The following is a 26,613-nucleotide window of genomic DNA, read 5'->3' on the forward strand; positions in this document are numbered from 1 at the left end:
GGGACTTTTATGCAGGCCCTTTGAAGTAGGGGTCGCCTGTCCTCTGTGACTTGATCAAAGGTACACAGGTGTGGCACGGTAGGGAGGCAGACAATGGACGGGACAGGATTCGAACCAGCCCTCCTGAAGGCCGAAGGCCGAGTCCTGGACAAGGCATTCCAATGAGGTGGGGGCGGGGAGTGCGGCCCCCCGCCGCGGCTCGGGCTGCCCCGCAGTCCTGAGTCACAAAGGTGGTTGCCAGGCGCCACGAACAGCGGCCGCCGCTTTGGAGCGTGCGACCCTCAGGGTTCAGCAGGTGAGCCCTGGGCCCGGATGGTGGGACTGGGCCCAGGTTCCCACCGCATCGTCCTCCTCAGCCAGAACCTTCTGGTCCCCGTCCCCGGATAGAGACCCAGGAGGCCCAAGCCCTTTCTTCCGGCTTGGAGTGGGAGCCTCTCCACTCTTGGCAGCTCCAGACCCTTCGCATCTCCGTTTACAGTTCACGACCTCAGCTGCATTTTGGCGCTAACGCCCCGTTTCCCAGGTGGGGAAATCCTTGGAACGGGAAGTGGGGTGTGAAGGGGAAACCTTTTTGACTAGGAGAACCAGGTGTTCCCTATCTGGGAGCTACTGAGCAGCTTGAGCAGACTTCCTAGGTTCAAGCCCTTCTGGAGTGGTTGACAGTGACTTCTGGGCAGTGGGGATGGGATGAACCATCTTTAAACTTTGCGCGAAGTGGTGCGGTGACCTAGGTTTAGAAGCCCCTCATCCCATGTTGGTTCTGCCGAATATTTAGGCTGACTCCTGACCTCAAGTGATTGGCCCACCTTGGCCTCCGAAAGTGCTGTGATTGCAGGCCTGAGCCACTGCGCCCTGACTTAGGCTGGACATTTGACAAAGCCTTTTACTTCTACCTCTATTTCCTCTTAGAAGATGTGGCAAAAAAAAAAAGGATCCTGGGGGCAGAGTCCGGTGGCTCACGCCTATAATCCCAGCACTTTGGGAGGCTGAGGCGGGTGGATCACGAGGTCAGGAGACTGAGACCATTCTGACTAATACGGTGAGACCCCGTCTCTACTAAAAACACAAAAAAATTAGCCGGGCGTAGTGGCAGGCGTCTGTAGTCCCAGCTACTCGGGAGGCTGAGGCAGGAGAATGGCATGAACCTGGGAGGCGGAGCTTGCAGTGAGCCGAGATTGCGCCACTGCACTCCAGCCTGGGCAACAGAGCCAGACTCCATGTCAAAAAAAAAAAAAAAAAAAGAAAAGAAAAGAAAGAGAAAAGGATCCTGGGATTAAGTACTTTTAAAAATCCCATATTATGGGATTAAAAATATGCTTGGCAGCATTTATACTCTCTGCCCACCTTGTCATGGTGGTGTACCACGGTAGTCCCTCTCTTGGATATGTGCTCTGAAGGTCAAGATATCAAGCACCAGAAGCCTTTCACAGGGTGTTTGTAATAGATAACTGTCCCTTGGGTGTCCCTTTCTCATTCTAAGGCAGCCCAGATATTTGAACATTTAGTACTTTGCAAAGAGCCTACATAGATCATGAGAAACATACTAGTTGCAGAAAATCAACAAATCCCCCATACTAACCATTATCAGGGGCAGGTCTTCTGGTCTGAAATGTCACCAACCTTTTTTTTTTTTTTTTTTTATTGAGATGGAGTCTCCCTCTGTCACCCAAGCTGGAGTTCAATGGCTTGATCCCAGCTCACTGGAACCTCCGTTCAAGTGATTCTCCTGCCTCAGCCTCATGAGTACCCGGGATTACAGGTGCCCACCACCACGCCTGGCTAATTTTTGCCACTGTGCCTGGCCAACAGTTCTTTTTTTAAAATCAACTTTTCTATCTCACAGATGGTGGTGAAGATGTCAAAATTTTCACAGTATTTCTGGGGCAATTACTGGATAGGATGGGATCTGCTGCTATCTTCTGTGGGAGAAGGGGCAGAGAAATACACTTGGCTAGAAAGAAAAGGGACCCACTATGCCCACTAACAAAATAGGTACACGCTAAAAAAAGAATTAGCTTCTGAATTCAGTAAACCTTCTTGTATACTGGCAATGTTGAAGGAGAATGATAGAAAATTCTAATTTTACTTGCATAAATTTTGAGTTAGCAATATCCTCACAGCCCTTTTTAATCTTCAAAGGAAAAAGAAAATTAAGGTCTTATGGAACCAGTAGGTCTTCCACAGATGGAAAACAAACAAAATAGAAAAACAAATTTAAAAACACACCCACACATAGAAAAACAAAAATCTTTAACAATATTTTGACTGGACTTTGGAAATGTTTCTCCTCCCAGTCTCCTACCAGCTCCTCTGAGGTGGTATATAAATAACCCAGGGGTCTGCAAGTTGCTCCCGTGTGCAGAGAAAATACAGTGGCCTTTGGGGCCAGGAGATGATCTCAGTAACGAATAGTGAAAGTTAGAGTTGTTTGAAAGGAATAGCATAAGAAATTCTCAAAATAGACAATGCAAGAGGGCTTGTATAAATGCAGATTGCTGGGCCCCACTTGGAGTTTGTTTCTGTTGGTCTGAGGTGGGGCCCAAAAATGTACACATCTACAAGTTTCCAAATGATGGTGAAGTTCATACTTGCAAGTTCATACATTGTACAGAGTTCATACATTGCGAACCGCACAATTTTTTTTTTTGAGACAGAGTCTTGCTCTTTCACCCAGGCTGGAGTGCAGTGGTGCAATCTTGACTCACTGCAACCTCTGCCACCTGGGTTAAAGCGATTTTCACGCCTCAGCCTCCCCACGTAGCTGGGACTACAGGCGTACGCCACCACGCCCGGCTAATTTTTGTATTTTTAGTAGAGACAAGGTTTCACCATGTTGGCCAGGCTAGTCTGGAACTCTGATCTCAAGTGATCCGCCTGCCTCAGCTTTCCAAAGTGCTGGGATTGTAGGCATGAGCCACAGTGTCCAGCCATAAATATTTTTAAGATACGACTTTTCTGAGCTTCTTCTAATCTCAAGTAATAAGGTCTCATCATGAATTCTCAGCAGCTTCTGTCACCTCAGAACATAAAGATTCTGTCATTAGCAGCTAACAACATAGCATAGGTCCTAACAGTGGACCTATATTCATTTCATGTCAGACAAATCATTTCCTCATCTATAAAATGGGTTAAGACCTACTTCCAAAGGCTTGTGAAAAAGTGTAATATAAAGTTTTAGTACACATAGCAGTTGCCAGATCAATATTTGTAATCATTCCCTACTTCCCTTTATTAGAATTACTAATACCCACGCTGGGCGCAGTGAGTCACGCCTGTAATCCCAGCACTTTGGGAGGCCAAGGCAGGAGTTGGAGACCAGCCTGGCCAACTTGGCAAAACTCTGTCACTACTAAAAATACAGTGAGCCAAGATTGCTCCACTGCACTCCAGCCTGAGTGACAGAGCGAGACTGTCTCAAAAAAGAAAAAAAGAAAGAAAGAAAAGAATTACTAATATCCTAACACCTGTTGGAATCTATTCATGGGAACTATAGAATAAGTTTATGTCAATAGTGAGACAGAGATGGGAATTTGAAAGTCCATACCATCATGAAAAGCATGTCAGGGAAATTCCATGCTCTGATTTCCCTCCTTTAGGACTGTCAATGGCAGGATACCAGCTCTGGTCACCATGGACCCCACTGGATGAGAGTTTCCAATGGCTGCGGCACACGACACCTATACCTTCCTCCAAGCACCCCTTCAGGGCCTCTCCCTGCTTCCCACACACACCATCTGACCTTGAAGTGCAGCTGTGCTTTCAAGAGGTCACTCTAGTCCTAGACAGCCCATTCCTGGAATCTGGAGTGAGTCCCAAGTTACCCTGTCACACATCAGAATTGCGAACAATGAACAACAAAGGACTGGTCAGGAAGCCCCAGCCCATCCGCCTCAGTGGAGTAGATTCTGTCTTTGGCAGGGTTATCACAGCTCAGCCACCAAAATGGACCGGGACTTTCAGAGTTTCAGACAAGTCAGCCTTTTGCAAAATCATTAGCAGGGAGCACCAGTGGCCCATTGGACTGAAGGAGCCTCAGATTCAGATGACAGTGACTATGTGCAAACAGATGCTGCGCTCTATCCTCTTGCTGTATGCAACTTACAAAAAGTGCACCTTTGCCTTGCAGCACTCCAAGTAAAGGGTCCTCATTTGATCCCCATTTCTTCACACCATGCCCTTTGGTATGTAACTGAAGCTTACAGAAACCTGTCCATGTAAATGAAACTGTGTCATTGCTCCAGCCATCTTGCTTTTGTTTCAAGCAGTGATGATTCAGGAGCCCCTTTCATCCCTTCCCCTCCAAAAAAGGACCAATGATAGAGAACAAAGAAGAACATTCCCATTGTAAGGTTGAACCATTTAGAGTCAAACTAGCATTGACATGTACATGTGCTAACCATTAAACAAATGATATAAACCAATGAGCCTAGTGTGAACTCACATAAACACCTAAGATCACAATGAATTGGGGGAAAAAGGGGTGTAGAGGAGAAAGATATGGATTTCTATGTACCAGGGGATGTCAAAAATCTATATATAGGTCAAGGATTAGTTTAAAACCTCCCCCAACCAAAACAATGAAAATAAGAAAAAAACCCTAACTAACCACACCCTAATACCACGGGAGTGTACAAAAGTGGGTAGAAATATACTGATATTAAACAATACGTACAACCTGGCAAGAAAGATCTTGGTAGCACTAAACGAAGCTAGGCTTTCTGGTAGGCTACATGGAACTCATGACTCTCCATTTTAGCTGAAATGTACTCCTAATGTTCTATTTCTAATAAACTACAAGTAATTTTGTAGCATTTTTTTGTTTTTTTCTGTCATCCCAGCTGGACTACAATAGCATGGTCTTGGCTCACTGCAGCCTCAAACTCCCAGGCTCAAGGGATCCTCCCGCCTCAGCCTCCTGAGTAGCTGGGACTACAGGTGTGGGCCACCATATCTGGCTAATTTTTTTTTTTTGAGATGGAGTTTTGCTCTTGTTGCCCAGGCTGGAGTGCAATGGCACGATCTCAGCTCACTGCAACCTCTGCCTCCCAGGTTCAAGCGATTCTCTTGCCTCAGCCTTCCTAGTAGCTGGGATTACAGGCATGTGCCATCATGCCCAGCTACTTTTGTATTTTTAGTAGAGACGGAGTTTCTCCAGGCTGGTCAGGCTGGTCTTGAACTCCTGATCTCAGGTGACCTGCCCGCTTTGGCCTCCCAAAGTGCTGGGATTACAGGCATGAGTCACTAATTTTTCTATTTTTTTTTTTTTTTTTCAGTAGAGATGGAGTTTCGCCACGTTGCCCAAGCTGGTCTCAAACTCCTGGGCTCAAGCAATCCCCTGGCCTCAGCCTCCAAAAGTGTTGGGATGAACCACCGCACCTGGCCTTTGTAGCATTCTTATAACTAGGTTGGGTATAACTCTGTCTCAAAAAAAAAAAAAAAAAAATTAACTAGGTTAGGTATAACTCAGAATATGGAAATAAACATTATATATACAAAGTTAACACGAGTTTGATGCTGCTTTTTAATTTTATTTTGGTCTTTTTTTTTTTTTTTTGAGACAGAGTCTTGCTGTGTTGCCCAGGCTGGAGTGCAGTGGCACGATGTCGGCTCACTGCAAGCTCCACCTCCCAGGTTCAAGCGATTCTCCTGCCTCAGCCTTCTGAGTAGCTGGGACTAAAGGTGCCCACCACCATGCCCGGCTAATTTTTTGTATTTTTTAGTAGAGATGGGGTTTCACTGTGTTAGCCAGGATGGTCTCGATCTCCTGACCTCGTGATCCACCCTCCTCGGCCTCCCAAAATGCTAGGATTACAGGTGTGAGCCATGCGCCCGGCCTTTATTTTGGTCTTATACTATCACACCAATCAAAAAAATTTAAAAAGCAGCCAAAACATTCCTTTTGACTTTCTTTGGGCATTGACAAGAAGTTTAAGTTGACCAGGCATGGTGACTCACACCTATAATCACACCACTTTGGGAGGCCGAGGCAGGTGGATCACGAGGTCAGGAGTTCAAGACCAGCCTGGCCAATATGGTGAAACCCTGTCTCTACTAAAAAAATACAAAGATTAACCAGGCGTGGTGGTGTGCACCTGCAGTCCCAGCTATGCAGGAGGCTGAGACAGGAGAATCACTTGAACCTGGGAGGCGGAGGTTGCAGTGAGCTGAGATCGTGCCACTGCACTCCAGCCTGGGTGACAAAGTGAGATTCCGTTTCAAAAAAAAAGGAAGATCATCAAGATCAAGTCAATCCTCCAGAAAGACCAGATATATCTCATTTCAGATGAAATTGGTTCTTACAATAGGAGACTTTTTTTTTTTTTTTTTTTTTTTTTTTTTTTTTGAGATGGAGTCTCGCTCTGTCTCCCAGGCTGGAGTGCAGTGGTGCGATCTCAGCTCACTGCAAGCTTCGCCTCCCGGGTTCTTGCCATTCTCCTGCCTCAGCCTCCCAAGTAGCTGGGACTACGGGCGCCCACCACCACACCCGACTAATTTTTTGTATTTTTAGTAGAGACGGGGTTTCACCGTGTTAGCCAGGATGGTCTCGATCTCCTGACCTCGTGATCCGCCCGCCTCGGCCTCCCAAAGTGCTGGGATTACAGGCATGAGCCACTGCACCCGGCCAGGAGACATGATTTTAATCGGCAGAACTATGTTAGCACCAGTCTCCATAATTTCTCTGCACAAATCTCAATTCAATTCCACCTAATCCTTGAATAATGAAGCAAATCCAGAAAGATAAATGAGGCAGCTGAAGCAGAACTTAGAAGAGAATTTATTTGTAAAATTGGTACAAGCCTAAGTTCTAGAATAAATCAGTTTCAAAACTAGCTCCCAAAGTCCAGAATCATGACTCAGAGATTTTACTCTGCAGTGTAGCAAAGCTAGGTTTATCCAAACCAATAAATAATGCTACATTAGAATCCTGAGCCAGGGACTGCGATGATGTTAGATAATCCATGATGTCCACAAGTTAATAAAGCCCCCACTTTAAGAACAAAAGATGGCCGGGTGTGGTGCCTCATGTCTGTAATCCCAGCACTTTGGGAGGCTGAGGCAGGTGGATCATGAGTTCAGGAGATCGAGACCATCTGGCCAACATGGTGAAACCCTGTGTCTACTAAAAATACAAAAATTAGCCGGGCATGGTGGCGTGTTCCTGTAGTCCCAGCTACTCAGGAGGCTGAGGCATGATAATCGTTTGAACCTAGGAGGTGGAGGTTGCAGTGAGCCGAGATTACGCCACTGCACTCCAGCTTGGGCGACACAGTGAGACTCCGTCTTAGGAAAAAAAAAAAATAGAGGAACAAAAAAAGGATCCTTCCAGTAAGAAAGGTAAACAGCGGATTTCAAACTCTAAACACAAAATGATCAGTGGCTGGCAGAGACACAGAAGCAGGCAGCAATCTGTCTGGGGTCTAATCAGAGTCATCATAACTCTCATCACTGTCTTGCTCCTTTTCTCCAGCACTTACTTCGTCTTCTTCACCATCCTAAGGGGCAAAGAATAAATAAGTATTTTAGGTTACTGCTCTGGGTGACCTCTGGAATACAGTTCCTAGAGGATACACAACTGTACTATTGTCACTGTTAAAACTTTTATTTACTTTTTTAAAGGAGTATTGTTCTGTTGCCAGGCTGGAATGCAGTGGCGTGATCTCAGCTCACTGCAACCTCCGCCTCCCAGGTTCAAGCGATTCCCCTGCCTCAGCCTCCCAAGTAGCTGGGATTATAGGCACGCACCACCACGCCCGGCTGATTTTTGTATTTTGGTAGAGATGGGGTTTCGCCACGTTGGCTAGGCTGGTCTCAAACTCCTGACCTCAGGTGATCCGCCTGCCTCAGCCTCCCAAAGGGCTGGGATTACAGGCCTGAGCCATCGCACCCAGCCCAATTTGCATAATTTTAAACAAGCCATGGTCCTCCAGCTCTACTTCATGTATATGACATAGGAACAAAGAGGGCATTCAATATAGAATGAAATATTTATTACAAGTGGTGCTATGGCAGTGCACGGTGGCTCATGCCTATAATCCCAACACTTTGGGAGGCTGAGGTGGATGGATCATCTGAGGTCAGGAGTTCGAGACCAGCCTGCTCAACATGGTGAAACCCTGTCTCTACTAAATATACAAAAACTAGCCAGGCATGGTGGCAGTCACCTGTAATCCCAGCTACTTGGGAGGCTGAGGCAGAAGAATTGCTTGAACCTGGGAGACAGATTGCAGTGAGCCGAGATTGCACCACTGCACCTCAGCCTGGGCGACAGAGGGAGACTCTGTCTCAAAAAAAGAAGTGCTGTGCTGGTGTATCTCAACAGGAATCCAGTACAAAATTCTGTTCTGTCTGGCTTACAATTCTAGTATGAGAGATTTGCTTAGGGGAAAGTACCAAACTAATAGGATACTGTCTGCCTCAAATTCTCTGAGAAAAAGGTGGAAGGGGTATATTATACAAATAAAACTGTGGACCATGTAAATAAAAGAACTTTTTAAATTTGAGACAGGGTCTCACTCTGTCATCCAGGCTGGAGTGTGATGATGGCTCACTGCAGCCTCCACCTCCTGGGCTTCAGCAACCTTCCCACCTCAGCCTCCTGAGTAGCAGGGACCATAGGCATGCGTCACTATGCCTGGCTAGCTCAAAAAAATTTTTTGTAAAGATGGGGTCTCAAGCTGGTCTTGAAATTCTGGGCTTAAGCAGTCCTCCCACCTTAGCCTCACAAAGTGCTATGATTACAGGTGTGAGCCACCCTACCAGGCCAGACTTTTCATACTAAATGATCTTTCTGGATCAGACTCAAATTGCATTACAGACAGAGGCCCCACAGCAGGGGTTCTTAAATCTGAGATTTTGGTGTATATAACCTACCTGGTGTGACAAAATTTTTATAAATGTATGCTTTTTTGAGGCCGAGGTCTGGCTCTGTCGCCAGGCTGGAGTGCAGTGGCGATCTCGGCTCACTGCAAAGCTCCGCCTCCCGGGTTCACGCCATTCTCCTGCCTCAGCCTCCCTGAGTAGCTGGGACTACACCAGTGCCCGCCACAGCCCGGCTAATTTTGCCTTATTTTTAGTAGAGGGGGTTTCACGTGGTCGATGACCTTGTAGATCCATCGCCTCGGCCTCCCAAAGTGCTGGGATTACAGAAGTAGATGTATGCTTTTTTTTTTTTTTTTTTTTTTTGAGGCAGATCTCATTCATTGCCAGGCTAGGTGCAGTAAGCGGGATCTCAGCTCACCACAGCCTCCGCCTCCCAGGTTCAGAGTGATTCTCCTGCCTCAGCCTGCAGAGCTGAGACTTCTGAAGTCGTGCCACCACACCCAGCTAATTTTTTGTATTTTTAGTAGAGATGGGGTTTCACTATGTTGGCCAGGCTGGTCTTGAACTCCTGACCTTGTGACCTGCCTACCTCGGCCTCCCAAAGTGCTGGGATTACAGGCGTGAGCCACCGCATCCGGGCTTATTTTTCATTTTTTTGTGGAGATAGGGTCTTGTTATGTTGTGCAGCTTGGTCTTGAGCTCCCGGGCTCAAGCAATTCTCCTACCTTGGCCTCACAAAGTGCTAGGATTACAAGCATGAGCCACTGCGCCAGCCATGTATACATTTTTATTAAGCTTTCTTCAAATTCTCAAAAGCATCTGTACCACAAAAAAGAGTAAGAACTTCTATTTTTATTTCAGTTCTCTAAGGTGGCAGCTTCTGACTCTGTGCTTTGGCTTTCACCAAATGCTTTCACATTTCTATTTTCGTATGTTTCAAATGTGTTTAAATGGTTTAACTCATTCTTTTCAACACTCAGAAAATACTTCGATGACTTCTCCCTTCTAAAATGATTTCAGATATGGATTCATGGAAAATGAGAGGCTATAATGCAGAGAATTGTCAACTCTATAACAAATGCCACAACTCGAGATACTCAGTAGCGATTCTAAGATTGTGTGGTTGTTTTTTCTGGGTCCCAAAAAATTATATAAGCACAGAAGCTGTTATGGAGGGAATGGAAATGGGCATAGAAGTACTTGACAATAAACATAAGTAGGCAAAGTTCTGCTCCACCAACTCAGAACAATTAACAAAATGCAACCATCAGTGCCTGACTCTGGTGCCTTTTGCAGAGATACCTCAGTGGCTTTGCTCTTGGAGGCCTGGGATGACATGTCATCCTCACTCTCATCTGCTGTGCTCTCCTGGGAATTTTGGGACTTAATCTCTTCACCCTAAATGTGAATGGACCAAGAAAATTGTGGGTTATAATGACCACATTTAGGGAAATAGGGGAGAAGGTTGAGTTTACAGGCAATACAAAGGAAGATATTCTAGCCATTCAAAACACAGTCAAACATGGATACCAACTTGTGATTCAGCATCTAGAGGAGGGATACTCAACTCCAGGTTTCTGAGATGTCTGTGGCTCTGATATAAAAAGTAATGTAACAAAAGGTTCATCTTGGTATGCTAGCATCACACTACATTTTAAAAGGCTAGATTGTATTGGTGACTCTAAGTTGATGCTGAACATGGTTCTAAAATTTCCCAAATACCTTAAAGTATATAAGCACCATTACACCAACTACGAAAGGCCATGCAGAGGCTAAAGGACAGTACAGTGAAGTGTTTAAGAGCATCAAGTCTGGATTTAGGACTGTTTGGACTCAAACCGTGGCTCCACTCACTTTCTGTTGAATGACATTAGGTAAATTACTTAACTTCTTTGAGTTTCAATTTTTACGAAGAAACAATAGTATCTGCCTCATAAGGTTGATGTGAAGAAAGGAAGTTAATTCTCTGTGGTGCTATTTTATATATTTCATATATAACTGACTATAAGACTCAGATATTTTAAGCATGAAAGAAAAGGGCTTATAAGACCCTATCTGAAAAATGTTGTAACTCCAAAGTAGTATTATAAACAACACAAGATTTCAGCTAATCAGACAATTAAAAAACCTTATAAATGCTCATTAGTTAAAATTAGAGATTATAATTTCCGGAATAAGACAGATTGGCTTAGTATAACTAAACAAAAGAAATGTTTGTCCCTATACAAAAATGTTATTATGAATCTACCCTCAGTGGGGCTTAAAGGAGCCCCTCTGGCTGTGGAGAGAGGTTTGTACTGGTCTAACTCCTTTATGTCTGAGGCATTGTTTGTATCAATGGCATGTTTTGGTGCCTTGCTGCCTAAGATGAGGGGTATAGCCTGTGACTAGGGCCCATGAGCAATGTATCATAACTTTAAGAGTTCAACAGTCACAGACTTAAGAGAAAAGTAGCCTTACTGAGAGACCAGGGCTTAGGTGAACTGCCTTACATGCCATCTGATGCTGTCACAAAGAATAAGATTGGAGAATTATCACTAGCAGGATCCAAGGCTTACCTGCAAGTCCCGGTTTTTTAGATTGCCCAGCCAGAAAGCCTCTCTACAATTGTTGAGGGTGAGCATAGCTTTGACTCTGCAAACTAACAGTTCCAGGGTCTTTTTGAGCAGAGGCACATGTTGTGTGAGTCTCGTGTCCTGGTGAATCTGAATGGAGATAAATAACATCCATCTTTTGTGAGTTTATCATCATGCCTTCATATTTCTTATAGAAACCTTTGAATACTGAATAAGGATATAAGCCCCGCCAATATGGACCAACAGTATGTTCCATCGAACAGGAATAGCTTGGCAGAGTAATCCAAAGACAATGGCAGCTAAATAATTCAAAGCCTAGAAGACATACCACTACCACCTCTGGTTCCTCTTCATAACCTCTTGCTGGCCGATCATCAATGAATTTACCTAAAATGTTCTTGAATATATATTTTACTGATATTAAACAATAGAGTAGCCCTATTTAGCTAAGAGAATTCCTTAAAAATTCACTGTGCAGCCATGAAGTGGAACTTGCAGTGAGCAGAGATTGCACCACTGCACTCCAGCCTGGGCTACAAAGCGAGACTCCATCTCAAAAAAAAAAAAAAAAAAAATTCACTCTTCAGGACCTTACACATTTAGAACCAGAAGAGGAAGTAAGTAACAGAAACTGGACTCAAGAATCATTTGGTTTCCCAGCGACTGCAGAACTCTAGGGTTCTATGTTCATTCAGACAAAACGTGACAATACCTCATTAACTATAAGAAGGCTTCAAGTGGAAAAATCCTTTAATGCTAAGATGTTCTCAAAAGACACAGATGCATTCCTTGAAAGTAAGTAGCACAGATGAAAGCCTCTACAGATGGCTGCTTTAGAGCCACCTCCTGTCTCCTGCAGGATCATCACTTACATCACAGTCCTGTCGCCTAGGGGACTTTGCAGAAGTAAACATATACCAGCATTCTATTTCTCTCACCCAAGAAGTTTCTAGAGGAAAAAGAGCTTTGGAGTTTGAATCAAATTTCAGATGCAGAGATTCCCCTCTAGAGGACTGCCCAATCTCAAGCAGCAACTAAGGATTTGCTCTGAATAAACTGCCTTTGGACAGACACAGTCCGAGATATAAATGAAGAAGGACGGCAGCCCATGGATCTCCCAATAGCAACTGCAGATTAAGCCAACAGGCAGGCTGCTGATAGGATCTGCTCCCCTTCTTACCTTGGAATGCCCACACAGGTGATGAAGCAGCCTTGTGTCCAACTGGAAGGTTTCCAGTAAGCTCAGAACATCTTCCTATAACCAATAAGTTTATAAATGCTCTATGAAATGTACTGATTTCATTTCAGATTCAGTATACTCTTGGAATCAAAAGCTCCAAAGAGGATAAACTCTGCAGGTTCCAGCCTATGCTGATAATCATCTTAATTTGCCTCTCAAATAGGAGGAATAGCAGCTACCGCTTATTCTCAACTCTCCCATTTCTGTCCCTTGTATAAATCTGAGAGTTATAAGACCTGCATTTTAGTTTTACATAGGTTACCATGTCTCAGTTTTCCCATCTGCAACATTAGGATAAAATACCACCTTCCTTTTCTCTTTCAGGGCTATGAGGGACCAACCAAATATGGTGAGTGGTTTGTTCAACTTGCTAAGTATGTATAGGAAATAATCTGATTCTATCCTTACTTCATCACTCTAGCCCTGGGTGCCATTGGCTAATAAACTGTCAAGAATGTTCATTACCACAGCAAAGGGTTTTATGACACAAAGGAACTTTTTTTTTAAATCATTTCTGAGTATACCTACAGAAGCATAACGGAATAAGCAAATGACACACTGATACATGAGGACCTGAGAGTGCAGTAGCACAATAAAATCAAGCTAAAAGGAAAACCACTGTCGGATCTGGAGAAGAAGTAGAAAGGTGGGTTTGATCCAGAGTGGGTCTGAGGAGTTCAGCCTACTTTGGAATATTCAGTCCTATTTGGGGATCTCTGGCTATAGCTGAAGTGGACCAGAGGAACCCAGGTAGAACACTCCCAGCCTCACCCAGGAGTCACCATGGACATAATTTCTGAGCAACTCTTCAGTGCATATCTTTGTTCTCTGCTCTTAGCTCTTACCCGGTGTTTTCTAAAACTGAAGTCTAGGAGCGGCATACATTGCTTCAGAAATGCTTCCACAAAGAGACGTCCGTACTGAAGAAGAGAGACACACTGTTATGTCTAGCTGAGGTATCTCACTGAAAGGCCCCTTTCTGAGGCAGAATAGCCTCATTCTGCCCAAGGGTTTTATTTTCTTATTTATATATATAAAAAACAAATTGGGAATGGTCCAAAAGGTTTATTTGGAGAATGTAACTTAACACAAAAATCAAATAGGCCTGTTAACTAAGCCCCAGAATTAGGCAGACTTACCTACCACAGATACAGTGGATGGAAAGGGAACTTGCTCAGCTTAGGAGTGAGAGCATAGAGGAGTAGAGGGGAGCTGTATCTGAGGATAACTTACTCCCAAGAGGGAAAAACTGGGTAAAGCTGAGGAAGCATATGACCAATTTCTAAACTTCCCAATCAGATAAATCACTCCTCTTTCCAACTCGTCCAGCTCCCACACTGCGCAAGGGTGGAGTAAAAAGGGAGAGAGTGACCAGCAGATAACAAGAATGGGGCACCATCCACTTGGAAGGAAACTTCAGGAGTGGGGAAGTAGCATTCTCCCCATAACATTCCGACTGGACTTCCCATCAAATCTAGGGCTAATACAGGCTATTCCCATGAAAGAGAAGTTTGGCAATTCTCAGGATATCAGATCCCACATTTGTAAGGCCACCACATAGACTTTAAAGAAGAATCATCTACTCCTTCCTCCCTTTTGCCTGGTAAGGAATGGCAGGGAAGGTAACTACTGCTCCTAAACTCAACTGCCCTGAAGCCATTCCTTCTAGTACTAAGATTCTTACCAAAAGTTTTCAAATTCATAGGAAAACTGGCTTCTCCAATCATCCAACTAGGGTGGGAAAATGTATCCATTGCCTTCCCTAAACTGGCACAGATTCTGGAAACTCTGGTTTGTGGGCAAGAAACTGAGCAATTTATCTTAGCTGAGGTCCTCTCTAGAGTGATCCACAGGAAGAATATGAAACAGGGCCCAGTAAATCTCTCACCTTCAAACATACATGCAGAACAGGATGACTGTCAAATACCTGGAGAGGTGAAAGACAAGAAACCAAGGCTGAGATCTGCTCCTTTGAGCACTCCAGCCTCTTTCCCACTGCGCAAAACACAGCTTTGGGTTCTGTAGAGAATACTAAAATGGAGGAATGTCAACATTTAAATTAATATTACAAAGCAGAATAAAGTAATGATCACAACTGGAGTTCAAGAAAAGGAAGAGAAGAGCAAAGAGAAATAAACTGATTCCAACTGGAAGTGTTCAGAAGATGGCATTATTAGAGGTCCAAAACCTTGATCTGAAGACTTAAGAAAGACTGGATGAGGCTGGGCATGCTGGCTCATGCCTGATATCCCAGCATTTTGGGAAGCGGAGGCTGGTGTATCACTTGAGCCCAGGAGTTCGAGGCCAGCCTGGGTAACAGAATGAGACCCTGTTTCTATAAAAAATAGAAAAATTAGCTGGGCATGGTGGCATGTGCCTGTAGTCCCAGCTACTCCAGAGGCTTAAGTGGGAAGATTCTTGAGTCTAGGAGATTGAGGCTGCAGTGAGCTGTGATCACCCTACTGCATTCCAGCCTGGACAACAGAGTGAGATCCTGCCTCAAAACAAAAACAAAAACAAAAAGACATGAAAGAGATGGAAAGGAGAGGCAAGGACATTCTAGGCTGGGGGAACAAGCTGAGCAAAACCACAATGGAGTCGGTGAGAGTACAGTGTGTTTAAAGGAGAACGAGGGCTTTCAGGGTTAGAAGAGGGAATGTGTGCTCAGATCACAGAGGACCCAAGGCAAGGTGAAAAAGTGAAGAAATTACAGATGGAAGGAGTCATTAAATAGTATTGTGGCATAAGTAAAAGGAAGAAAGGAAGAGGCAAAAAAAAAAAAAATGCCTAGTGAGAAAAAGGGTTATCCAGGACGGGTACAGGGACAAAGGAAGAAGACAATTCAGGGAGAGCAGGCCCCAAGGAAGAGTGGGAAAAGGAGCAAGGACAGTCCATTTTGGAAGCCAGGACACTTGGTTTCTGCAGTTATTTGGTGAGATGGGTCAAGGAGCCTCCATACTCACCTTTATCAAGTTGATGAGGATACTGAAGTCTCGAACAGCCATGTTCCAGTAGAGGAGCTTCTCTTCATGAATCTGGGGCAGCCAAATATATGGGCACCTCTGAGTCATAGCCAGATACTTCCCTTAGTATATTCCCACTAAGATATAGTTCTTGAATTACTAGCTATACAGATATTTAAGCCAATTATCCTTCCCAAGAGATGTAGCAACCAGTGCATCCACAAGATGGTTCTGAGGCCTGCACATGTTGTGTTAACATTAGAACACCTCATAGAGACAGACATTCTAAAAAGTTTCCTCTTCAGCAATTCCCAAGTAAGTAAAAGCCTTTGCAACATGTACTGGCCATCAGACCAAGTGTGGCGGTTCATGCCTATAATCCCAGCACTTTGGGAGGCTGAGGCTGGAAGATTGCTTGAGCCTAAGAGTTCAAGACCAGCCTGAGCAACATGACAAAACCCTGCCTCTACTAAAAATAGAAAAATTAGCCGGGCATGATGGCCTGCACCTGTGGTCCCAGCTATTCAGGAGGCTGAGGTGGGAGGATCATCTGAGCCCAGAAGGCAAAGGTTGCAGTGAGCCAAGTTTGCATCACTGTACTCCAACCTGGATGTCAGACTTAGACCCTGTCTCAAAAAGAAAAAGAAAAAACATATATTGGCTGTAGCTTCTCTGCTTCCCTATGCTAGCTCTTTACTTGTGTAGCTCTGTTCTGGTTAGCAGGCTGCCAAGATCCACAGTATCGCCGGGCGCGGTGGCTCACACCTGTAATCCCAGCACTTTGGGAGGCCGAGGCGGGCGGATCACAAGGTCAGGAGATCAAGACCACGGTGAAACCCCGTTTCTACTAAAAATACAAAAAATCAGCCGGGCGCGGTGGCGGGCGCCTGTAGTCCCAGCTACTCAGGAGGCTGAGGCAGGAGAATGGCGTGAACCCAGGAGGCGGAGCTTGCAGTGAGCCGAGATTGTGCCACTGCACTCCAGCCTGGGCGACAGAGCGAGACTCTGTCTCAAAAAAAAAAAAAAAAAAGATCCACAGTATCTCAAACAGACTGGCTTACCTCATGTCAGTTAACAGGAGGCAAACTGGGCAGTAGCCAAGGAAAACAGAGCCCATTCCTCATCTCTAACTAGAGGGAAAGGAAATTAAACTAGGAACTCTTTGAAAAAAATCCTGAATCTCAGAAACTCAAAACAAAACAAAACAAAAAACAGCTTAGGAGAAAACTTGGACCCAAGAAATAGAATCAGCAACTTCTACCGGGCGCACTGGCACATGTCTGTAATCCCAGCACTTTGGGAGGCCGCGGCGGGTGTATCATGAGGTTAGGAGTTCGAGACCAGCCTGGCCAACATGGTTGAAACCCTGTCTCTACTAAAAAATACAAAAATTAGCCGGGTGTGGTGGCACATGCCTGTAATCCCAGCTACTCAGGAGTCTGAGGCAGAAGAATTGCCTGAACCCAGGAGGCAAGGTTGCAGTGAGCCAAGATCATGCCACTGCACTCCAGTCTGGGCAACAGAGCAAGCAAGACTCTGTCTCAGGGAAAGGAAAAAAAAAAAGAATCAGCAACTTCCAAGTAATCCAAAGTCCACTTCTTGAAGTGACTATATCTTACTCACCTGCTGCGAGTCTGCTGCTGTGCCAGGCTCAATTTTTTTCACTGTCTTCTCTAGTTCAGCCATCATCACACGGAAAAAAACAACAAAAGTGTGCCTAGAAGACGAGAAAAGCATGCATGCCTACACCATGATGTACTGCTTAGAACTACTTGGGAAGAATCAGGAACCAAAAGTATCTTCCTTCCCTACCTCTCTAAATGTCCTTTCACTAGGGTCCTTAAGAAGAGGATGGGGGAGTAGAAAGGACTCAGTAATAGGTCCAAGAAGATTGCCTGTCAAACAATGGAATTAACTTTATGAAAGGATGTGGTATGGTAGTATGGAAAAAGCAGTGAAGTAACAGTGAGAAGATCTGAGTTTGAGTCCTGGTTCTATGTTTATTTTATTGCACGTGTAAGCTTGAGAATTTCCCTAGCTCTCATTTTCCTCAACAGTAAAATAGGGGCAATGATACCAAAGACCTCACAGAATTATCAAAAGGATCAAACGAGATAAAGTAAAAGTGCTTTATAAATTGAAAAGACTACAAATGTTAAGATAACTATTGATATTCTGAGACACAAACCCATTAAGTGAGACATACATGTGAGCACCCTGTTTCAAGATGGCTAAAATATCTCAGCTGGGCACAATGGCTCACGCCTGTAATCCCAGCACTTTGGGAGGCCGAGGCAGGCAGATCACCTGAGGTCGGGTTCAAGACTAGCCTGGCCAACATGGTGAAACCCAATCTCCACTAAAAATACAAAAATTAGCTGGGTGTGGTGGTGGGTGACTATAATCCCAGTTACTTGAAAGGCTGGGGTAGGAGAATCGCTTGAACCCAGGAGGCAGAGGTTGCAGTGAACTGAGATTGCGCCACTGCACTCCAGCCTGGGTGGCAAGTTTTCTCAAAAACAAAACAATACAAAACAAAAACCACCAGGGTCCTCTCAAATGTATTAGCTGAGAGCCCTTAAAAGGAATCCATAGCAAACTCTCTTTATTGAATGAATGAATATATCTACTGTCTATATCAGAATTAGATGAGGAGGAGCAAAGCAGTTGTGTGGAAGCTACATACATTGGACAGTGTGATGATGATTCTTTTTTTTGAGATGGAGTTTCGCTCTTGGTGCTCAGGCTGGAGTGCAGTGGCGCAATCCCGGCTCACTGTAACCTCTGCCTCCCAGGTTCAAACGATTCTCCTGCCTCAGCCTCGTAAGTAGCTGGGATTACACGCCCAGCTAATTTTTGTATTTTTAGTAGGGACGGAGTTTCACTGTGTTGGCCAGGTGGGTCTCAAACTCCTGACCTCAAGGTAATCCGCCTGCCTCAGCCTCCCAAAGTGCTGGGATTACAGGGGTGAGCCACCGCGCCCAGCCTGATGATGATTCTATCTTAAGGGAAAAACTGGAGGAAAGAACTCCCTTACCTGGTCAGTGTAGGGAATGTGGAGGAAGACACATCTTTAGGAGAGTTGATCAGTTCTGGGACACCAACACCAGCAATCTCCTCTATGGCCTTCAGAATGCTATCTGTGTGCTCCAGGTAGATACTGCATTGAGAGTCAAATATTTGACCCACTGATTAACAAAGTAGAATACAATGCAGATTCCTCAAATTCCTCTATGATCTGAATTAACAATAAGCAGTTAGCTGACAGCATAAAACAGAACCAGAGGATCTTAAGATCCACATGTTCCAAATTGTGTTCATTTTTAACCTACTTCATTGTTTTCAAATTCCCACTAAAAAGGTCATTTGTCCAGTCTCTGACAAAAAACAGTAGCAAAATAGAAAATGGCTATTTGGCTCATTGGAAGAAACCAAACATCTCACCAGAGCAAAGCATGGAGCTGGTCATTAGAGATGCTGCTCTTCTCTTTATCCCCACTTGGCCACACCCGACAGAGGAATTGTCTGGCAAGGGAAGCTGTTAGAAAAGAAGACAAAGGAATCTTACATATGGGAACTTGACCTCATTCTTGCTTTTCAGGCTTTTAAGGATATCGATCAAAAGGATTATTAGTTTACATTTACTAAGACGTTCCCAGTCTAACAGGCAACTTACAAAAAGCTGTCATGTTCCTGAACCACTGGCCCTTTTGCCAGACATAAACTCATTTGTCTAAGGCTCAACACGTCCCACCCCAACCCCATCCTGAAACACACAAACATGCAAACATGAACATAAATACAGACACACAGAGAAAAGGAATGCTGCTGGGCAGTGGGAAGGCCAATCTTGTTCCTCCTGAGCTGGCCAATAGCAGTGGTCACCTCCAAGATTCAGACCAAACCTTCCCCTTTTAATCAATAGGGAAAAATAAAGGTTTGTTTTGCATTTTTATCTTACTTTCTGATGTGCTGCAAACTAGGATGAGCTGCATTCTAAGAGCTATAACAAAAGACAGTTAAAGAAAGAAGCCAGGGCTGGGCACAGTGGCTCACGCCTGTAATCCCAGCACTTTGGGAGGCCGAGGCAGGCGGATCACCAGGTCAGGAGTTTGAGACCAGCCCAACCAACTTGGTGAAACCCCGTCTCTACTACAAAAATTGGCCAGGCATGGTGGTGCATGCCTGTAATCCCAGCTACCTGAAAGGCTGAGGCAGAAGAATTGCTTGAACCTCAGAGGTGGAGGGTTGCAGTGAGCCAAGATCGCACCATTGTACTCTAGCCTGGGTGACAGAGCTAGATTCCATCTCAAAAAAAAAAAAAAGAAAAGAAAAGAAAAGAAAAGAAAAAGGCCAGGGAAGAGGCTAGTATTTCTTTTACACTTGACCCTGACTTCTCCTTTATCTCCTACTTTATTAACCTCATGGTTTGTGTAGTTTTGTCAAATGTCTCAGATAATTTTTTTTTTTTTTTGAAAAGGAAGAACATGATTAAACTTAAGCCAAAGAGAAAACTAAGCAATTTTAGCAGAAATCAGTCAGGTTGTTCTGGGAAAATGACCTTCTTGGTATAGCAAGAGGGCCTGTCTGAGGTTATGTGGGGATTTACATGTAAAAATGTCCTGGGAAGCCCCAAGTTTACAAGTGTGAGATATTAGTCCTATTCATTAAAAAAAAAAAAAAGGATCTGGGGCCCATCACCAATTTTTTCTTTGTTCTGAGTAGAAGCTGTCGATTTCTCCAAAATAACCATCAAAAGTCTGATGAGATAAAGAGCACACTGGAAACTGGGAATGCTTTGATGGAAATTCTGCAAGTAATGGAAGCTCTGGCTGTAAGAAGACAAGAAAAAGAAACAAATGCAATAATATCCTATGTATTACAGATATATTTAAATCCACATGACGTGCCCAAGTCCCTTTAAGTGTTTGATGGCCTAATCAGAATCCTCCTTATTTTCAGGTGCTTTAGTAGCAACCCTCTTCAAGCATCTCGGTAGAAAACCATACCTTTGTATGGAAAAAGCCAGGGCAAAAGACAGCCCCATGGATGGAATGTTGGCCTTGAAGGGGTCATGTATGCTGAGAAACCCAAGCACCACGCTAATATGCACAACCCTAGATAAATTATCTGCTCTTCAAAGCCTTAGGCAATACACTGAAAATAATTTTTAAAATCTGGGTTCACAGGCCGGCCATGGTGGCTCATGCCTGTAATCCTAGCACTTTGGTAGGCTGAGACAGGCAGATCACCTGAGCTCAGGAATTAGAGACCAGCCTGGCCACATGGCGAAAATATCTCTACAAAAATACAAAAATTAGCAGGGTATGGCAGCATGCGCATGTAATCCCAGCTACTTGGAAGGCTGAGGCAGGACAATCACTTGAGCCCGAAAGGCGGAGGTTGCAGTGAGCCGAGATCACTCCAGCCTGGGTGACAAAGTGAGACTCTCTCTCTCAAAAAAATAAATAAATAAATAAAAATAAATAAAAGAAGAAATAAGGTCCTGACCTATAGACAGGGATGATAAGCACTGACTGCTGACCCAGTGATGGTCTAGGTTATCAAGGGAAGTCAGAGAAAGACCAAGTCAAATCTGACTGAAGGGGGAGGGGGCTGAAAAGCCATGCCCCTGAGATCATCTCACCTCCCTTGTCCACTGCCTACCCCTCAGCCATGTAAGGTCTTCCTACAAGACAAGGGGAAAGAAGCAGGTTATTGGTGATAACTAGCTGCTGCCTAATTACCCAACCCTGCTGGGAGACAGTAGGTCCCTGGATAATCAAGAGTTGATTACAGATGGTCAATGTTTTCATCATTATTACTTGAAAAGGCTGTGTTTATGGGCTGATACATTCATGAAGATTTAGCATGATTATTCAAGGCTTCTAATACTTCAGGATTTATCAGAATATATAGATGAGAACGCTGATATATGAGGAGAGTAGCTGAAAATAATTTCCTTTACAACTACTGAAAGACACCCAGGTATTTTCAAGAAAGTTGCCAATCCTGTTCCTAGGAGTTTCTTGGGACAACAATCTTGGCTATGTAGTCTGACTCACCTGAGCAGTTCCTCCAACGGCTGGCTGTGTTCTCCCTGTTTCAGTCGGCTACTAAGGACATGGAGGGCTGAATACAGTAAATTCTGATTTTCAGGTTGAGAAAATCCACTCCTAAGGAAGTCAAGGTAAGAGGGGTTAGCTTAGTTTCTGGAAAACTACTTGGATAATATTTAAGGATCCTGGCCTCCAGTCTATACCATCAATAGTTTAACAGTTTGAAAAAAGAATTGAGAGGTCAGGCATGGTGGCTCATGCCTGTAATTCCAGCACTTTGGGAGGCCAAGGCGGGCGAATCACGAGGTCAACAGATGGAGACCATCTTGGCCAACATGGTGAAATCCCGTCTCTACTGAAAATACAAAAATTAGCTGGGCGTGGTGGTGGGCGCCCGTAGTCTCAGCTACTCAGGAGGCTAAGGCAGGAGAATCGCTGGAACCAGGGAGGCAGAGGTTGCAGTGAGCCGAGATTGTGCCACTGCACTCCAGCCTGGTGACAGAGTGAGACTCCATCTCAAAAAAAAAAAAAAAAAGAAAAAAGAATTGAAATGGAAAGTACTGAAGTACCAAATTCAATCACAGCTCTAAGTATCAGAGTAGAAACTGAAATACATCCAAAGTAATCTTTCCTGAAGTCTTCACAGGTTTCTTTTCTTCTTTCTTGTCACAGGTGTGAGCCACCATGCCTGGCCCATAGGTTTATTTTCAAGGGCAAAAAGCTCTCCTTCATTCCCTACATTTTAGAGATAGGTAGTCTTCTTCAAAAATATAGGAATAATTTTGTCCAACTGCTAAATCAATGTCCAGCCCATAGTGGTACTTACCCATTCTCCTACATTAACCAGTCAAATCTTGACATTTCTATCTTTGGATTACCTTTCATATTGTCCCTTCCTTTCCAAGCCCAGACCATCATTTTGGCCAGGCCCCTATCAATACATGTGTAGATCATAGTGACACATGTATTTTTGAGTGTTCTTTTTGCATCCCTTTTCAATCTGTCCTGCACTCTGCTGCCAGATGGGTTTTCCTAAACCACTGCTTTCATTGCATCATGGCTATGATCATAAAACTCCAAAATGGCTTCCCTGGACAACATTTAAATTATTCTGCCTGACTTTTGACGCCCAGCACAATCTGACTTCCTAGATCTTCTCTAGAAGCATTTTCCCGACCACCAGTGATAGTAATTCTTCTTTTCAACAAATGTATTCTGAGGGCCTATTAGGTGTCAGGTTTTATGTGTACCATAGCTTCAATGAGATATAATTGATGTACAGCAAACTTCATGTATTTAAAATGTTGAATTTGGGCCAGGTATGGTGGCTCACGCCTCTAATGCCAGCACTTTGGGAGGCTGAGGCAGATGGATCACTTGAGCTCAGGGGTTCGAGACCAGCCTGGGGGCAACATGGCGAAACCCTGTCTCTACCAAAGAAAAACAAACAAACAAAAAAAAGCAAAAATTAGCTGGGCATGGTGGTACCTGCCTGCAGTCCCAACTGCTTGAGAGGCTGAGGTGGGAGGATTTATAAGCCTGGAAGGCAGAGGTTGCAGTGAGCTGCAATTGCGTCACTGCACTCCAGCCTGGGCAACAGAGCAAGACCCTGTCTCAGGGAAAAAAAAAAAAAAAAAAAAAGCCGGGTGTGGTGGCTCACACCTGTAATCCCAGCACTTTGGGAGGGTAGATCATGAGGTCAGGAGTTCAAGATCAGCCTGGCCAAGATGGTGAAACCCCGTCTCTACTAAAAATACAAAAATTAGCCGGGCACGGTGGCAGTCGCCTGTATTCTCAGCTATTCAGGAGGTTGAGGCAGGATAATCACTTGAACCTGGGTTGCAGAGGTTACAGTGAGCCGAGATTGCGCCACTGCACTCTAGCCTGGGCGACAGAGTAAGACTCCATCTCTCACACACACACACACACGCACACACGCACGCACGCACACAAACATGGGAAACAACTTTAGAATATACTATGTAAAACCACAGGCTAAATTGCTAAAAATATTCCTGTACCAGACCCTGGTGGATATATGCTTTCATTTCCCTTGGTTAAATACCTAAAGACGGAATGGCTGAGTCACATGGTAGGTACACGTCTAGCTTTTTAAGAAACTACCAAACTATTTCTCAATATGGATGTACTATTGTAAAGTCCCCCTAGAAGCATGTGAGAGCTCGTTGCTCCACATTCTCACCAACACTTGGCATGCTAAGTCTTTTTAATGTAGCTATGCTAGTGAGTGTGTTGTGCTATCTCATTGTGCTTTTAATTTGCATTTCCTTAAGAAGTAATAAATAGCCGGGCGCGGTGGCTCACGCCTGTAATCCCAGCACTTTGGGAGGCCGAGGCGGGTGGATCACAAGGTCAGGAGATCGAGACCATGGTGAAACCCCGTCTCTACTAAAAATAGAAAAAATTAGCCGGGCGCAGTGGCGGGCACCTGTAGTCCCAGCTACTCGGGAGGCTGAGACAGGAGAATGGCGTGAACCCGGGAGGCGGAGCTTGCAGTGAGCCGAGATTGCGCCACTGCACTCCAGCCTGGGCGACAGAGCAAGACTCCGTCTCAAAAAAAAAAAAAAAAAAAAAAAAAAAAGAAGTAATAAATAAACATCTTTTCATGTATTTATTCTAATTATTGTTTTTATAATTTTTAGAGATGGTTTATTTTCTGTGTTAACTTCGCTGGGCCATTGTGCCCAGATTTTTTTTTTTTTTTTTTTGAGACAAGGTCTGGTTCTGTTGCCCAGATTGGAGTGTAGTGTTGCAATCTTGGCTCACTACAACCTCTGCCTCACAGGCTCAAGCCATCCTGTCACCTCAGCCTCCTGAGTAGCTGGGACTACAGATGCATGCCACCATGCCCAGATAATTTTTGTATTTTTTGTAGAGATAGGGTTTTGCCGTGCTGCCCAGGCTGGTCTCGAACTCCTAAGCTCAAGTTATCCACCAACTTTGGCCTCCCAAACTGTTGGGATTACAGGCATAAACCACAATGTCAGGACCCTTTCACACGTGCCATCCATAAGTCTCCTCGATAAATTGTTCAAATTTTTTGTCAGGCACTGCTTTTAAGTACTGAGGATATTAAAATGACAGACATCTGCCTTCATGGAGCTCAGAGTCTAGCAGGAAAGACTGCTGAACAAGTAATTATAATAAAATGAGATTAAGTTTTATCACGAACGGATACCAGAGTGTTAGAAGAGAACTGGGGGTTAGAGAGGCAGGATGGATGCTTAAGTCCAGATCTCAAGAGATGTGATGAGTCAGAAAAAGTTGGGGATCAAGAAGAGTGGGGGTCCTGGCAGAAGAATGAACATGTGCAAAACCTCCCACATAAAAGCTATATGGGGTGCTGAAATTAACTCAGTGAGGCTGGAGGCAGAGTATAATATAATAAATGGAATAGCAGGAGTCAGAAGAAGACCTAGAGGCTAGGTAAGAGAGTTTTAACTCAAGAAAAATCTAAGAGCAATCAGAAATCCAAATTGGGATAGGATCAAATTGGGTTTATGTTAGGAAGATCACTCTTACTGCCATGTGAAGAATGGACTGAGAGAGGCCAAGTGTGAACCTAGCCCAGTCCAGGTTGAGAGATAATGGGAGTTTGGAAGCAGTGGAGAAACAGGGACAGATGGCTATCTGGATGTTATTTATAACAGAAAATAAAATCAACAGGATTTGGCAATCAGATGTGGGAAAAAGACGGTGGAGAGCAGAGGGAGGGACAAAGAATAACTCCTGGTTTCTGGTTCAGGCAATTGGTGGTACCATGTACTAAGCCAGACAAAGCTGAAGGAGCGTGCTAGGGATGACACATTCCATTTTGGATGTGGAGTCTGAGGTGTCAATGACACATCTAAGGAGGTGTTGAGTAGGCAGTTGGATATAAATGCCTATAGCTCAGAAAATGAATTTTGGCTAAATTTAAGCTTGGGTAGGATTGACCAGAAATCTTTTTTTTTTGAGAGGGAGTCTCGCTCTGTCGCCCAGGCTGGAGTGCAGTGGCCGGATCTCAGCTCACTGCAAGCTCCGCCTCCCGGGTTTACGCCATTCTCCTGCCTCAGCCTCCCGAGTAGCTGGGACTACAGGCGCCCGCCACCTCGCCCGGCTAGTTTTTTTTTTTTTGTATTTTTTAGTAGAGATGGGGTTTCACCGTGTTAGCCAGGATGGTCTCGATCTCCTGACCTCGTGATCCGCCCGTCTCGGCCTCCCAAAGTGCTGGGATTACAGGCTTGAGCCACCGCGCCCGGCCCAGAAATCTTGTATAATGAGAACAGAGAGCCCAAGGTCTGTCCCTGATGAACAAAAGTATTTAAGGGGCACACCTCCCTTAGTTCTACTTTTGTCCATGTTGTACCTTCCACCTCCTTCCTTTATCTCTCTAAAGGCCATGTACCCTTCTGGGGTTCCCTCGAGTCCCACTGTTTCCATGAAGGTATCATGGAATAGTCCAGCTCACACTGTGTTCAGCTCGTCACCAAACAATCTGGAATTAAAGCATGCTAAAGGAAACTGGACTGAGGATCAGATGGCCAGATCTGTTATATGTTAGCTCATCAGCAAGTCACCTAATTTGTCAAATGGTTAACAATAGTGACTCCAAAGGACTCAGAGGGTATAAGATCAAATGAAATAATACAGACAAGAACACTCCCACAAAATTAAAGAACCATATTTACATAAGGTTTTTGAACCTTTTCTTTCTTTTCTACATTTCAGTGCCTTGGTGACTGTTAAGTAAAAGCAAGTATATAATCATTTCTCTCCACACTTCCCACATACTTACCAAGCAAAAAGCCCATGAAAAATCTGCAGCAGCCTTTGATAGCAGGAAGACATTATGTGGTACTCCTGAACTTTCATTCCTGGTCCATCAACTACACCATGATTCTCAGCAGCTAAACACTAAAAATAAAAATGATTTTAGGACAGTTGCTTCAGTA

The 26,613-nt window shown here is 44.4% G+C and overlaps 2 protein-coding genes across 9 annotated transcripts in view; one reads left to right on the forward strand and one right to left on the reverse strand.

The window, feature by feature from the left end:
- Positions 1-26,474, forward strand: FANCD2OS (FANCD2 opposite strand). 8 transcript variants are annotated; one of them, XR_004182102.1, is made up of 3 exons: positions 15-523; positions 12,961-12,985; positions 20,325-20,469. XR_004182102.1 is itself a non-coding variant. In XM_003919136.5 (2 exons), the coding sequence occupies exon 2, from the start codon at positions 3,605-3,607 to the stop codon at positions 4,136-4,138; it is 534 nt and encodes a 177-aa protein (XP_003919185.1). In that variant the 5' UTR covers positions 200-295; positions 3,597-3,604; the 3' UTR covers positions 4,139-4,421. The 8 variants fall into 8 exon arrangements, 3 of the variants coding, with proteins under 3 accessions (XP_003919185.1, XP_003919184.1, XP_009197776.1); XR_004182103.1 differs by lacking the exon at positions 15-523 and adding an exon at positions 12,441-12,594; XR_004182104.1 differs by lacking the exons at positions 12,961-12,985; positions 20,325-20,469 and adding an exon at positions 26,390-26,471 and having other exon boundaries at positions 1-523.
- The window catches only part of FANCD2 (FA complementation group D2), a 75,831-nt gene continuing 55,970 nt past the window's right edge, over positions 6,753-26,613 (reverse strand). The window contains 13 exon segments of the mRNA XM_031663134.1: positions 6,753-7,493; positions 10,123-10,218; positions 11,379-11,525; positions 12,577-12,651; positions 13,482-13,556; positions 14,525-14,563; positions 15,600-15,671; positions 17,223-17,316; positions 18,637-18,759; positions 19,044-19,137; positions 20,301-20,431; positions 21,665-21,775; positions 26,457-26,575. Of these exon segments, the coding sequence (XP_031518994.1) occupies positions 7,419-7,493; positions 10,123-10,218; positions 11,379-11,525; positions 12,577-12,651; positions 13,482-13,556; positions 14,525-14,563; positions 15,600-15,671; positions 17,223-17,316; positions 18,637-18,759; positions 19,044-19,137; positions 20,301-20,431; positions 21,665-21,775; positions 26,457-26,575 (1,251 nt within the window). The 3' untranslated portion in view covers positions 6,753-7,418.

This window comes from Papio anubis, chromosome 2, assembly GCF_008728515.1.
Source record: "Papio anubis isolate 15944 chromosome 2, Panubis1.0, whole genome shotgun sequence".
NCBI lineage: Eukaryota > Metazoa > Chordata > Mammalia > Primates > Cercopithecidae > Papio > Papio anubis.